The sequence below is a fragment of the Diabrotica virgifera genome, chromosome 10, assembly GCF_917563875.1.
Source record: "Diabrotica virgifera virgifera chromosome 10, PGI_DIABVI_V3a".
NCBI lineage: Eukaryota > Metazoa > Arthropoda > Insecta > Coleoptera > Chrysomelidae > Diabrotica > Diabrotica virgifera.
The window spans coordinates 9,872,146-9,887,056 of record NC_065452.1 but is presented as its reverse complement, the minus strand read 5'-3'; the positions used below and the strand labels follow the sequence as shown (position 1 = coordinate 9,887,056).

General features: G+C 33.2%; 1 protein-coding gene across 1 annotated transcript in view; it reads right to left on the bottom strand.

Moving 5' to 3' along the window:
• Positions 1-11,853, bottom strand: part of LOC114336094 (Krueppel-like factor 6) — a 30,856-nt gene extending 19,003 nt beyond the window's left edge. The window contains exon 1 of the mRNA XM_028286420.2: positions 11,626-11,853. Within this exon, the coding sequence (XP_028142221.1) occupies positions 11,626-11,780 (155 nt within the window). The 5' untranslated portion in view covers positions 11,781-11,853. The remainder of the gene's footprint in view (positions 1-11,625) is intronic.
• Positions 11,854-14,911: the final 3,058 nt, after the last annotated feature.

The following is a 14,911-nucleotide window of genomic DNA, read 5'->3' as shown; positions in this document are numbered from 1 at the left end:
ATGTTTCTTTGATGTGCCTTACGAAATAAAAATCAAAGAAATTTCAGCCATTTTGTAACTGCTCTATTAGAACGTGCTTATAAAACCATTGATGTGGCTCATAAAGGGATAAGTGTCCACAAGGACGGCGAAATCAACACCATGATAGAAGAACTGGAAAAAGCCTGCAGAGAAAACAGTTTAAAAATAAATATCCTCAAAACAAAATACATAACTAACATTGTGCCAAGTAACAATTTAAAAATTCAGGAAGACGAAGTACAACTTGTTGATAAATTCATGTACCTTTAACACTAAACTAGAATAGGTAAATACACTGGAACCCCGTTAAGTCGGCCTCCGATAACCCGGAAGTCCGGCTAACCCGGACCGATTTTAATCAGACAAACATTTCAACAATAAAAACGTAATATTGACAACCGAAACTGACTGAAATTTTTACCAAGGAATGAACAATACTGTATACAGTGAGTCCATAAAGTAACGCATAAATTCATTATTTCGTAAACCGGTGACTTAAGGAAAAATCCTGAAACAAGTCGATTTTTATTTTTAAATTACGATTTTTTGGCATATATATCATATTAGTGACGTTATCCATCTGAGCGTGATGACGTAATCGATGATTTTTTAAAGAGAAGAGGGGTCATGTGATAGCTCACTTAAAAGGGTATTTAATTCTCTATTCAATTATACAGTGTCCAAAAAAATATTTTTTAAATTAAATTAATTGACAAAAAGTTGAATGTATGTAATTTGTTTAATTGTTAATACATTTTACTGCTGTCAGAAAACAGAAAAATGTTTTATTTGAAAAATAAACATTGATTTTCGCTTAAACGAAATGTTCAAACTGTCAAGAGGCAGGTGGGTGGCAGTTTAACATTGAATTTAGGCGAAAAGCAATATTTATTTGTCAAATAAACATTTTTTCCTGTTTTCTGACAACGGTAAAATGTATTTTGAATTAATTAAATTATATACATTCTTCTTTTTGTCTCAATTAATTTGATTAAAATTTTTTTTATTGTACACTTTGTATAAATAATTATGTTAATGTTTATATTAGTGAATAGAGAATTGAGTTCCCTTTCAAATGAGCTTTCACATGACCGCTATTCTCATTTAAAAAAATCATCAATTTCGTCATCACGCCGAGATGAATGACGTCACTAGTATGATATATATGTCAAAAAATCATAATTTAAAAATAAAAATCGATCTGTTTGGGGATTTTTTCTTAAAGTCGCCGGTTTACGAAATAATGAATTTATGCGTTACTTTATGGACGTACTGTATAACTGTAAGTAATTCACATGTACTGTGCATAATGTATTTAATGTTTTTGCAATTATAATGGAGTTTATCTCTAAGGATACCGTATTTTGGTAATTTTTACTATATTCTACGGATAACCCGGATTTTCGATAACCCGGATCGGCCGCGGTCCCGATTAATCCGACTTATCGAGGTTCCACTGTACAACCAAACAGGTGAGGTATCAAAAGGAATGCCATATGGATGGGCAGCATGTGGAGCTCTTAAAAACGTATTTAAAGGCGGCAACATACCGATTAATCTGAAGCAGAAAGTCTTCGATCTGTGTGTTCTGCCAATAATGACCTACGGTGCGGAAACACTGTCCTCAACAAAAAACATTTCTTTAAACATTAAGAATAGCACTAATAAGATAGTCCAGAGAAATAAGATTTTTCTCGTGACACATCCCCCTCCAGGCCGAAACCAAATTTTTTGAGTAGGGGAGCGTTCAAGTACATATTACGTAACGCGATTTTTGAAGATTTTTGACCCCCCGTCTCCCCTACGTAACGCACTCTAATGGGCGTTTAACTATTACGTAACGCAATTTTTGAAGATTTTTGAGCCCCCCCCCCACCTGCGTGAACGGTCCCTAGTATGGACATCTATAATATTAACCTATATGTTTCCTGCAGCCGATTTTGATGATATACATAGTTATAAACAAATAAAGATCAAAAAACGGTAAATTTTCGCTTTTTTCGTCTATTACCAAAAAGTTAAGCATTTTAAACAAATTTGAGAGTAAGAAACTCATAAATCGTATAAAAAACTTCAATATGGCGTTCGCTGAATATGTCTATCCTTATTGGTTGCTTAGAAAATTGCAAAATAAATCATAAATTTTGAATTTTTATAAATATTCATAATTTATGTAAAAATTAACTTGAACCTTCTTATTACACGGAATGCTGAGACTTCTGGTGCTTAAATTATACCCTAAATTTCAAAGCAATTGGTAAAATAGTTTAAAAGTTATTTAATTTGTTTATCCCCAATTTATTTTTTTTGCAACACTATAAGTCAGAAAATTATGAGGGTACAGTAATACTTCGGACAGTTTATAAAAGAAGAACATTTATACTCTTAACTTAATTAAAAAAAAATGACAAAAAGTAATTTTAAACAGTGTAAAAGTATCTTGCAAAAACATGTCGATTTTTTGCTTACTTATAAACAATTAGAATAACTTTTTAACCGTTAACCGCAGAAAAATTATTTTTTCATATTTAGAAAGACTGAATTTTTATGCACATTTAGAAAGAAAAACAATTGTCCTAGGACAATTAGGGACGAAGTTGGCCCCCCCTTTTTTAATTCACATGTTCTTGCAAAATAATTTTGGAATATTTAGAATTATTTTTTATCATTTTTTTTAATCAAATTAATAGTGTAAATCTTCTTCTTTCCTAAACTATTCAAAGTATTACTGCAACTTCATCATTTTCTAACTTATAGTGTTGCAAAAAAAATCAATTTGGGATAAACAAATTAAATAACTTTTAAACTATTTTACCCATTGCTTTGAAATTTAGGTTATAATTTAAGCACCAGAAGTCTCAGCATTCTGTGTAATAAGAAGATTCTAAGTTAATTTTTACATAAGTTATGAATATTTATAAAAACTCAAAATTTATGACTTATTTTGCAATTTTCTAAGCAACCAATAAGTATATTCAGCGAACGCCATATTGAAGTTTTCTATACGATTTATGAGTTTCTTACTCCCAAATTTGTTTAAAATGCTTAACTTTTTGGTAATAGACGAAAAAAATAAAAATTTACCGTTTTTTGATCTTCATTTGTTTATAACTATGTATATTGTATATCATCAAAATCGGCTGCAGGAAACATATAGGTTATTTCTGTAGATGTCCATACTACTCAAAAAATTTGTCTTCGGCCTGGAGGGGGTTGTGTCACCAACAGGATATTTTTTTCCTTATTTCTCTGAACTAAGGGAGCATTCAATGATAGGAGTAACGATAAAAGACAAGATTACAAACGAAGACCTACCAAACAGAACCAGAGTTACATATGTGAAGAGAGCTTTCAGATTGAAATGGAATTGGGCTGTCTACAAGGCAAGAATGAAGGATGGAAGGTGGACAAGCAAGTTAACTTAATGGTGATCAAAAACAGATAAACGAAACAGAGGAAGACCACCTACAGGATGGTAAGATGGTCTGAGAAAGATGATGAAAAATTGGATCCATACTGAACAAGCCGTGCACTCCAGATACAAACAGGTGAGGCCTATGTCCTGCAGTAGACTGAAAACAGGGTGATGATGATGACTATTTAAATAAATATATATCTTGGCGTTATTTTGAAGTAATGATGTAACCGATATATTTCTGATGAATTCTTACAAATTTTGATACATTTATTCAAAAAACTATGATTAAACCATATTTTTACTCTATCAGAAATTAAAATTTTATTAACTTTTGTACACACTCATGGGCGCCCATATAAAAATTTTTAGGGGGCCAGACGTACACATTATACGTATTTTGTATACTTTCGATGACAATATGGTGCATACAATATAGTTTAAAGCACCCGAAAAGGTAGGAGGGACACGGCCCCCTCTGCCCATGAGTATGGGTGCCTATGTACATTGTAGTAATTACGTTTAACCATATTAATCTTATAAAAACACATTATATAACTTTTTAATAAGTATTTGCTGATGGATGGTAAATATTTAGTAGAAATAATTCGTTAAGAAGAAAACTGATGAACGTACAATAATAATGATAATATAATGAATTATTAGGTTATGGATTTTCCGGTTGTACAGTTACGGATTCGTAGAATAACAATTATATGTAATTATTGTATATTGGAGTACTATGGTAGGTAGGTACTATTTCAGTAAGGTAGATAATGAATAAACAGTAATTTAAATAAGCCAGTTAGTTAAATTGGTTTTACCGATCTTGTAAAGGAGTCTCTGGAGAAGTTTTGTGGTGGCCTTTCAAAGAAATGGCTTTCCACTGGAGCATATGAAAATTGTGTTAGATATGTGTAAAAAAGTAGAAACTATTCGAATTGGCATACTATAAGATATTAATATTGGAAAATTAGGACTGTATTAGAAATTATTTTGCTCTGTTCCACGAAATTTAATTCTACAGCGAATATTTATTATCAGCAATATTATTGAGACTATTATTTTAAACACAAAAACTTCTTACTAAAGTAAATATTAGATTTAGTAATAAGAATGGTAGAAAAGGACGACACAACAATTCAGAAATATCTAATAACACAGAACCACAAATTTGAAACTGTATCCACCTTCAGCTACTTGGGAGTAACAATAGGAAAAACTGGAAAAGAAAGAACAAAGGAAAGGATTCTGAAAGGCAAAAAACATATGGAATGAATAGATATCTGCTGAGAAGAAAGACTAAGTAAGCGTGTGCTCACTACGGAGGCCAAAGGATGGTATCCTAGCCATAGGCGTAACCAGGATGATCCTAATGGGGGGGGGGGGTTACAACTACTGGAAGGTCTCTGAGGGGTATGGTGTTAAGCGTATAGAGCTCAAAGTCCATCCCAATGGGGGGGTTATAACCCCCAAACCCCCCTGGTTACGCCTATGATCCTAGCCTAGAGCATAGTATCCTACTTTTCATATTCGTGAATTCTGGCATTCAAAATAATACATTTATTTTACATAGCGATCGATAATATAGTTTCGATCGCTAGGTAAAATAAATACATTATTTTAAATGCGAGAATTCACGAATATGAAGAGTACGATACCATGCTCTAGGCTAGGATACCATCCTTTTGTCTCCGTAGTGAACGCACCCTAAGGGTTCGTTCACTACGAGGCGCCAAGCTTTACACCGATCAATGTATCGTACCCATGTATCCAATACCAGGTATACTGTCGGCAAACGTACAACAAACACTGACTAAATACGAAGGGGGACGACAACAATAGATACAAGGCAAGGATACAATCCATTGCTCTCCGTAGTGAAACGACAGAACAAAGATCGAACCTATGTAGTACCTATAAGACTTATTACACTTGTTACCTACACTATACTGACGAAGCCCAAATAGGCCGAAACACCGGTGTATATAGTTGCACAGAAATGTATGGAATGATGACCCTTCATCATTTTATATATTTCCAACTAAATTCACATTCACTTTACGAGTATTAGCCAATGATTTTGCTTATTTAGACTTACATATAGGATGGAAACAACGGCGATTAACAAGAAAGAGGAAGATAGCCTTCTGAAATTTGAAAGAAAAATAATGAGAACGGCACTGGGCCACAATGTAACAAGAGAGGAAGAAATAGGAATGAAAATAAATGTCGAAATTGAAGAAGAATTAAAGGAAGAAAATATAGTCAGGTACATAAAATCTCTTCGCTTAGAATGGATATAACATACACAGACGCCCACACTCAGATATGCTGAGAAGGATAACAAACTGGGCATCACTATGGCCCAGATGTAGAGGAAGGCCTATAGGCGAAGCAATAAAGCACTAAAATCGGCCTTACCTCCGAAAAAAAAAACGACAAGACGGATCTTAACAATTCTTTTTGCATTCGATTCGTGAATGCGCCAGGAAACTTTGTGACCCCGAGCCATGAGATAATATTGAAAAACTGCATACAAAAAATGCATTCTTAAAGCGCTTAACAACAGACAATAAAAAAAAATTCAGAACTCGTCAATTATCGGCGGAAATGAGTTCAATTTTGTTATCGGGGGTTTTTGGGGCAGCTGAAATTTAATATGACGTCGTAAGTGACCTTCGGAGTACCTGGTGCACAGGGTACTTACTGTTTATTTCGTATTGTGGAGTTTTCGGCAAATTCATTTAAACATTAGTCAAAAATTATTACTCGGGGGTTTTTGGGGTCGCTGACGACGAATATGAAATTGGAAGTGATCTCCGGAGTACCTGGTGCCCAGGGTACCTACTGTGTATCTCGTCTTCGGCAAATTAATTAAAAAATTAGTCAAAAATCATTAGTCACGACATAAACAGTAGGTACCCTGGACACCAGGTACTCCGAAGACCACTTCCGATGTCATATTCGTCGTCAGCGACCCCAAAACCCCCCAAGTAATGATTATTGACTAATTTTTAAATGAATTTGTCGAAAACTCCAGAAGAGGAGGTAAACAGTAGGTACCTGGGCACCATGTACTCCGGAGATCACCTACGATGTTATATTCGTCGTCAAGGATGCCAAAAAAAACCCGAGTAATGAATTTTGACTAATTTTTTAATAAATTTACCGAAAACTCCAGAAGACGAGGTAAACATTAGGTACCCTGGGTACCAGGTACTCCGGAGATCACTTCCGATATCATATTCGTAGTTAGCGACCCCCAAAACCCCCGAGTAATGATTTTTGACTAATTTCTGACCCCCGAGTAACAAAATCAACTCATTTCCGCCGATAATTGACGAGTTTTTTGAATTTTTTTTATTGTCTGTTTGAGATGCACTTTAAGAATGCATTTTTTGTATGCAGTTTTTCAATATTATCTCATGGTTAGGGGTCACAAATTTGCCTGGGGCATTCACGAATCGAATGCATAAAGAATTATTAAAATCCGTCTTGTTTTTTTTTTGGGAGGTTCGGGTTCGGGTACTAGAAGAATATATAAGAGCATTGGATGTTAAAGACTGGAAAGTTCAGTGCAAGGACAGGAAGAAATGGAAGAAAGTCACGACATGACAACAGCAAAAACACGCAGCAAGCTATAAATGATAGAGGAGTAATCCACCTCACCCAAAAATAGGATTTTAAACGCCATGTTGTTGGCTATAATCCCTAGGTATTGTAATGCTTAATGAATCAATGAATAGAAACGGTACTGCATATCAGTAGAGAATTATATGAAAATACATATTTAGTATAAGTAAAGTGAACGAAATAGGAGGAAGATGGTACTGTGTTATATGACAGGAAACTTCAATGAGAGTTAAGGCCAAATTCTATAAAACCGTTTTAGGATCTCCTCTGATACAAGTTATTGGGTCTATTGAATATAAAGAAGTATTTGCTTTTACTTCCTCGTATTATAAGTATTTACTTAATAGTAATTGAATAAAGCATTAAAGAAATGAGTTTATTCAATTAGTATTAAGTAAATACTTAAATACTTATAAGTAAAAGCAAATACTTACTTCTTTTTATTCAATACACCCATTACCTGTTCCATGGCTCAAAATAAGGAATGGCATATACGCCAGGAAAATAAGGCAAAAATATACCATGTCCGGGACACTTGAGCAGCCAGGTTGAAAATGGGTTTTTTGGGTACTATATTCCTAATGCATTATAAATTTAGTAAAAAGTGCTTAATATTTTTCAAAAATCTATCGAATAATACCAAACACGACTTCTCACGGAGAGGGATGGAGGGTAAATTTAAAATTTTAAATACGAATCCCGCGATATTTCGCGAAATAAACATCAGATCGAAAAACTGAAAAATACACTTATTCAATATTTTTGAAAAATCTATCGAATGGCACCAAACAAGACCCCCCACGGAGATGAGGTGGGGGGTTACTTTAAAATTTTAAATGGGAGCCCCCATTTTTTATTGCAGATTTGGATTCCTTCCGTAAAAATAAATAACTTTTATTTGAGACATTTTTTCGAATTATGGATAGATGGCGCTACAATGTAAAAAAACATTGTTGGAAATGGAAAATTAAATTAAAAATGGAAAGTCCCCACTAAAATGGAAAACTTTTTTTGGGTTTTAGTACCTACTATTCACAACCCGATAGGTCCCCATAACGCTCGAGTGACTGCACATTTAGCATACTTTGCTCCCCTACCATTAAGTTAAAGTTAATTTCATGTAGGTAACCGAATTAACTGTCGTCCAACTCGTAAATATTTGCAATATCATTTAAAGTCATCTATATGACTTTAAATGTAGTAGATGACTTTAAATGATATTGCAAATATTTACGAGTTGGACGACAGTTAATTCGGTTACCTACATGAAATTAACTTTAACTTAATGGTAGGGGAGCAAAGTATGCTAAACGTGCAGTCACTCGAGCGTTATGGGGACCTATCGGGTTGTGAATAGTAGGTACAAAAACCAAAAAAGTTTTCCATTTTAGAGGGGACTTTCCATTTTTAATTTAATTTTCCATTTCCAACAATGTTTTTTTACATTGTAGCGCCATCTATCCATAATTCGAAAAAATATCTCAAATAAAAGTTACTTATTTTTACGAAAGGAATCCAAATCTGCAATAAAAAATGGGAGCTCCCATTTAAAATTTTAAAGTAACCCCCCACCTCATCTCCGTGGGGGGTCATGTTTGGTGCCATTCGATAGATTTTTCAAAAATATTGAATAAGTATATTTTTCAGTTTTTCGATCTGATGTTCATTTCGCGAAATATCGCGGGATTCGTATTTAAAATTTTAAATTTACCCTCCATCCCTCTCCGTGAGAAGTCGTGTTTGGTATTATTCGATAGATTTTTGAAAAATATTAAGCACTTTTTTTTAGTTTTTCGATCTGTCATTCATTTCGCGAAATATTCGCGAAACTTTGGGACTCTCCCATTTCCTTACGTCCCGGTCAAATTGTCAGATTTTTGAAATATACACTGTTTTGCATGTACTTAACTTATTATCTTAATCTGACGATTTTGAGTTTTTCTAAGGATAGATTTTTTTTCGCCCTCCTTAACGAACTCCCCTGCATTAAGGGCCAATATATGGTAGAGGTACATTATCAGGGTACAATGTTTCTCCCCATGTAATAATCTGACACGCTCGAGTAACTGCAAAAATTCCCGCTTGGGCTCCCCTCCAACAAGATTATCCGTCAGAAAAATCAATTAAAAAAAAAACGATTTCCGAAGTGGACATCGAAACGTCAAATAAACGTTTGAAAGTAAAATTGCGACTTATTCCGAAAAAAAGTAGTAAATTACATTAAGATGCTATAAGAAAATAGCTTCAGTATAATAAAATGTTGAAAAATTGTCCAAATGGTCAATTTGCTTAACAATTTCTACAGTATTGTTTTGAAGCTATTTCTTTGTGACATCTTATGCAATTAATTATATGAATTGGGAAATAAGCCACAATTTAAGTTGGAAATTAATTTTATTGACGTTTCAACTTCCACCTCGGACGTCGTTATCCAAATACAAAAAAATTAATAAATTAAAAAAATTTTGTTTATGTTGCTTGATAAAAAGTTCTTTTAATAATTTAATCTGATTCATTCGTATAGGTAATTCAGTCATATATTATACATTTTAAAGTAAGTATACCTACGACTTAAATTACATTGCCAATGTTTCGTTCCTGGGACGACTTTATTGGAAGATAGTTCATTCGATTACATGAAATCTTTAACTTTAACTTCAAAATATACATCATAAAAATCATAGCACGTGATTTGTCTTTAAAAAGACAACAACATGCAATGGTGACAGTAAAATTCTCGTGTTAGTGATTCCATAGTAAATCACGAGGAAAAACCAGGAAAAAACCTCATGATACTATCCCGACATGGTAAGTATTTGGCCTTAAATTCAGTTTACTCTCAAAATTAACACCAAACTCTGATTTTAGATGTACGTAATTTTAAAATATAAATAATATTAATTATAAATAAATATACATATAAATAATAATAAAATATAAATTATACAGGGTGTAACAAAAATACAGGTCATAAATTTAATCACATATTCTGGGACTAAAAATAGTTCGATTGTACCTAACTTACCTTAGCACAAATATGCACATAAAAACAGTTACAGCCCTTTGAAGTTACAAAATGAAAATTGATTTTTTCCAGTATATCGAAAACTATTAGAGATCTTTTATTGAAAATAGACATGTGGCATTCTTATGGTAGTAGTATCTTAAGAAAAAATTATAGTGAAATTTGGACATCCTATAAAAATTTTATGGGGGTTTTGTTCCTTTAAACCCCCCCAAACTTTTGTGTACGTTCCAATTTAATTATTATTGTAGTACCATTAGTTAAAGACAACACTTTAAAAACTTTTTTGCCTCTTAGTACTTTTTCTAAGTCAGTTTTTATCGAGATATTTTGAATATTTGTCAAATCCACCACATATTTGTATATGGCTAAGTGCGATCATGGAGACTTGGTAATAATATGAAAATTTATTTATGATTTACATTTTTAGGTATATTTTGAACCATATTAAAAAAGAAGTAATATCTCGATAAAAAGTGCCTTCTCGAAAAAATACAAAGAGGCAAAAAAGTTTTAGAACTATTGAATTTAACTAATGGTACCGCAGTAAAAGTTTAATTGGAACATACACAAACATTTGGGGGGTTTAAAGGAACAAAACCCCCATAAAATTTTTATGTAAACATATTAAAAAAGAAGCCGCAACTCGATAAAAACTGCCTTATCGAAAAAATACTAAGAGGCAAAAAAGTTTTAGAACTATTGAATTTAACTAATGGTACCACAATAATGATTTAATTGGAACGTATACAAAAGTTTGGGGGGGTTTAAGGGAACAAAACCCCCATAAAATTTTTATGGGGTGCACAAATTTCACTATAATTCTTTTTTAAGATGTTCCTGCCATAAGAATGCCATATGTCCGTTTTGAAATAAAAAATCTTTAATATTTTTCGATATATTCGAAAAAATCGATTTTCATTTTGTAACTTCAAAGGGATGTAACTTTTTTTATGTGCATATTTGTACTAAGGTAAATTAGGTTTATTCGAACTATTTTTGGTCTCAGAATATGTGATTTAATTTATGACCTGTATTTTCGTTACACCCTGTATATTGAGGATGCATCATAACAACTCATAAATATTGGCAATATCATTTTAGTCGTCTACTTTAAAATGTATAATATATGTCTGAATTGCCGGTATGAATGAGTCAGATTAAAATTATTAGAAGAATTTTTTACCAAGCAACATAAACAAAATTTGGTGAATTTATAAATATTTTGTATTTCGATAACGACTTCCGAAGTGGAAGTTGTAACGCCAACAAAATTAATTTGCAACTTAGATTGTGGCTTATTTTCCAGTTAATATAATAAATCAACAAAAATAGTGAATTATATTAAGCTGCCCCAAGAGAATAGCTTTAGTATAATAAAATGTTTAAAAATTGCCCAAATTCCCAAATGGTCAAGTCACTTACAGTATTCACAGTATTTATATAAATAATTTTCAAATAATATTAGGAAAGCGCAGCTCTTTAAAACACGCTAAATTAGACCTTAAAGTTATAAACGTGTACTTACAATAAGTAATAAATTAATGTCCGAATAATAATGCACAAACAAAATTGTTGACCACAACAGTCAGCACAATCATCCAACAGCCAACACACTAAATGCTCGTAGTAATGATTGATACACACACATACATCGTTTTGGATAAAATTCTGTCTGTTCATGAGTATATCAGTTTATACCATGTGCTTATTACACCCAAGAGACAATCAAATACGTTAATACGTTCATTTTAAATGTTAGTGACAACTATTGCCTAGTACAGTTTGTCTTTGATATAATATTCCATCCCCAGAGTATGGACATGTTTTGTCAGGAAGATTTTTACTTACAGCGGTACCAAATAAATCCTTTTGATATAAATACCCATTTATTGCTAATTTTAGGTAATTATATTACGAGTAAAATTATAATGATAAAATATACCGCAGTACAAAAAATTAGAATACGTTTACTTGCAGGGCCGCGCTAAGGCTTTCAAGCGCCCCGGGGCAAGTAATTTTAGGCGCCCCTTTCCTCCTTCCTCTGTAAGTAGTTTTTTGTAGCTTAGTGAATCGTTATACGGTATACCTACAAATTATTTTTTATGTGGGACGAAGCAAGTTTTCAATCCTAATAGTAAATTAATAATATTGAAAAATATTAAAAATCACTAAAAGATTTTTAAATTGAAAACTTATTGGTACATTTTCATGGTAACACCTCCAAGACTTCTATAATTTGCAAGTCATATGGATGCTGCAGTGAAGACGAGAGGGAAGGAATTCTACACTTTGCAATTCACATCCCCCGTCTGCAGCCGGCAAAGTTCCAACTGAAAGATGCACCTGGTTACTCTACGGAGTAATACGAAAATAAAATAAAAATGTGTACCATTTTTATTCGGTTGCGATGCGAAGGCAAACCAATCTTACTTTTTAATTAGAATACGGAGTGCAGTCCAGTTCCTTTAACCGCGATTTTCTGCTCTTATTGGAGTTTCATCAGAAGAAACGTAGGCACTGTTCTCCATACTCCAACTAAATTGCATCGAGAGGATTTTTATTTTATTTTCGTATTACTCCGTAGAGTAACCAGGTGCATCTTTCAGTTGGAACTTTGCCGGCTGCAGACGGGGGATGTGAATTGCAAAGTGTAGAATTCCTTCCCTCTCGTCTTCACTGCAGCATCCATATGACTTGCAAATTATAGAAGTCTTGGAGGTGTTACCATGAAAATGTACCCATCAGTTTTCAATTTAAAAATCTTTTAGTGATTTTTAATATTTTTCAATATTATTAATTTACTATTAGGATTGAAAACTTGCTTCGTCTTTCAATTGCCAGATGGCGCTAGCCACCTATTATCATCCATTTGGTTGCGATGTGTGGGAAAACCTCTCGATGCAATTTAGTTGGAGTATGGAGAACAGTGCCTACGTTTCTTCTGATGAAGCTCCAATAAGAGCAGAAAATCGCGGTTAAAGGAACTGGACTGCACTCCGTATTCTAATTAAAAAGTAAGATTGGTTTGCCTTCGCATCGCAACCGAATAAAAATGGTACACATTTTTATTTTATTTTCGTATTACTCCGTAGAGTAACCAGGTGCATCTTTCAGTTGGAACTTTGCCGGCTGCAGACGGGGGATGTGAATTGCAAAGTGTAGAATTCCTTCCCTCTCGTCTTCACTGCAGCATCCATATGACTTGCAAATTATAGAAGTCTTGGAGGTGTTACCATAAAAATGTACCAATAAGTTTTCAATTTAAAAATCTTTTAGTGATTTTTAATATTTTTCAATATTATTAATTTACTATTAGGATTGAAAACTTGCTTCGTCTTTCAATTGCCAGATGGCGCTAGCCACCTATTATCATCCATTTGGTTGCGATGTGTGGGAAAACCTCTCGATGCAATTTAGTTGGAGTATGGAGAACAGTGCCTACGTTTCTTTTGATGAAGCTCCAATAAGAGCAGAAAATCGCGGTTAAAGGAACTGGACTGCACTCCGTATTCTAATTAAAAATTAAGATTGGTTTGCCGTCGCATCGCAACCGAATAAAAATGGTACACATTTTTATATTATTTTTTATGTGTTAGAAAAGTATCATCATCATCATAATCTAACCGTTATCGTCCACTGCTGAACATAGGCCTCCTCTAAGTTTCTCCATGTCTCCCTTTCTTGAGCTACCAGCTAGGTATCCAGTTCCCGGCAGTTCTCTTTACATCGTCACTCCAGCACGTTGGTGGTCGATCTCTGCTTCGTTTATCCGATTGTCCGCCCGCGGTCGCATATTCAAATAATCTTCTGAGTCTAGCTGTTGTTCGGTGTTCTTGCCACATGACCTGCACATCTCCATTTCTTTTTTGCTACATGTTCTATGTCTTTGATTTTTGTTCTTTGCCTGATATTATTTGGTATTCTGTCTCCTTGTGATTCTTAGCATGGCCCTCTGGGTAACCCTTATTTTCTGTTCTTAGATTTTCAGCAGCAGGAAAGTAATATACTGATTATTTCATTCATAGGAGATTCTGACCAAATAGAAAGCTACAGAAATCTGAATTAAATCGATAATTTTTGATAATTGCCCGTCGTTAAGTATATTACGTCAGATGCCCTTCGTTGCTACGAAAAAATACATTCAGTGACATTAATGACAATTAATGTTTTAAAAATTATAAAAGTGATGACTTTCAATCGTCAAATATTTATAAAAACTTTGTGTTTAATTGTACTAATTTGTACTTACATAAATAAATTACAATAAAATTTTGGTTTTGAACAGTTTTATTCATGAAATAATCGCAACAAATTGTACTCGAACTCTAAAATTAATATAGAATTTTTGCCCTCGTGACACTTTGACACAATTTCACTCGCCTTTGGCTCGTGAAGTTAAAACTGTCAAAGTGTCACTCGGGAAAAATTCAATAATTTTAGAGCTCTTGTGCAATTACTATTGATAAGTTATTATGAATAATACAAATATTTACAAAAAACAACGATTACATTATCAGAGAAAAAATAAATATATAATTATTGTTAGGTATAGTCCATTTGCTCCATATTTTAAAGAACCGCTTGGATTGACATGAAATTTGGCATACGCATAGCTAATTTATATCAAAGAAAAAATTGATAATTCGTCGTCGGGGATGAAAAAATATACGTTAAAATTAAGTTCGGAAGTGGATAAACAGACTAATTCTAAGCAATTTTTGTTCCACACACAGTTTTTTCAGTAAGTAAATATTTTTCGAGTTATTTGCGAGTGAATATGTTCATTTTTCAACATAAAAACCACGGGTTTA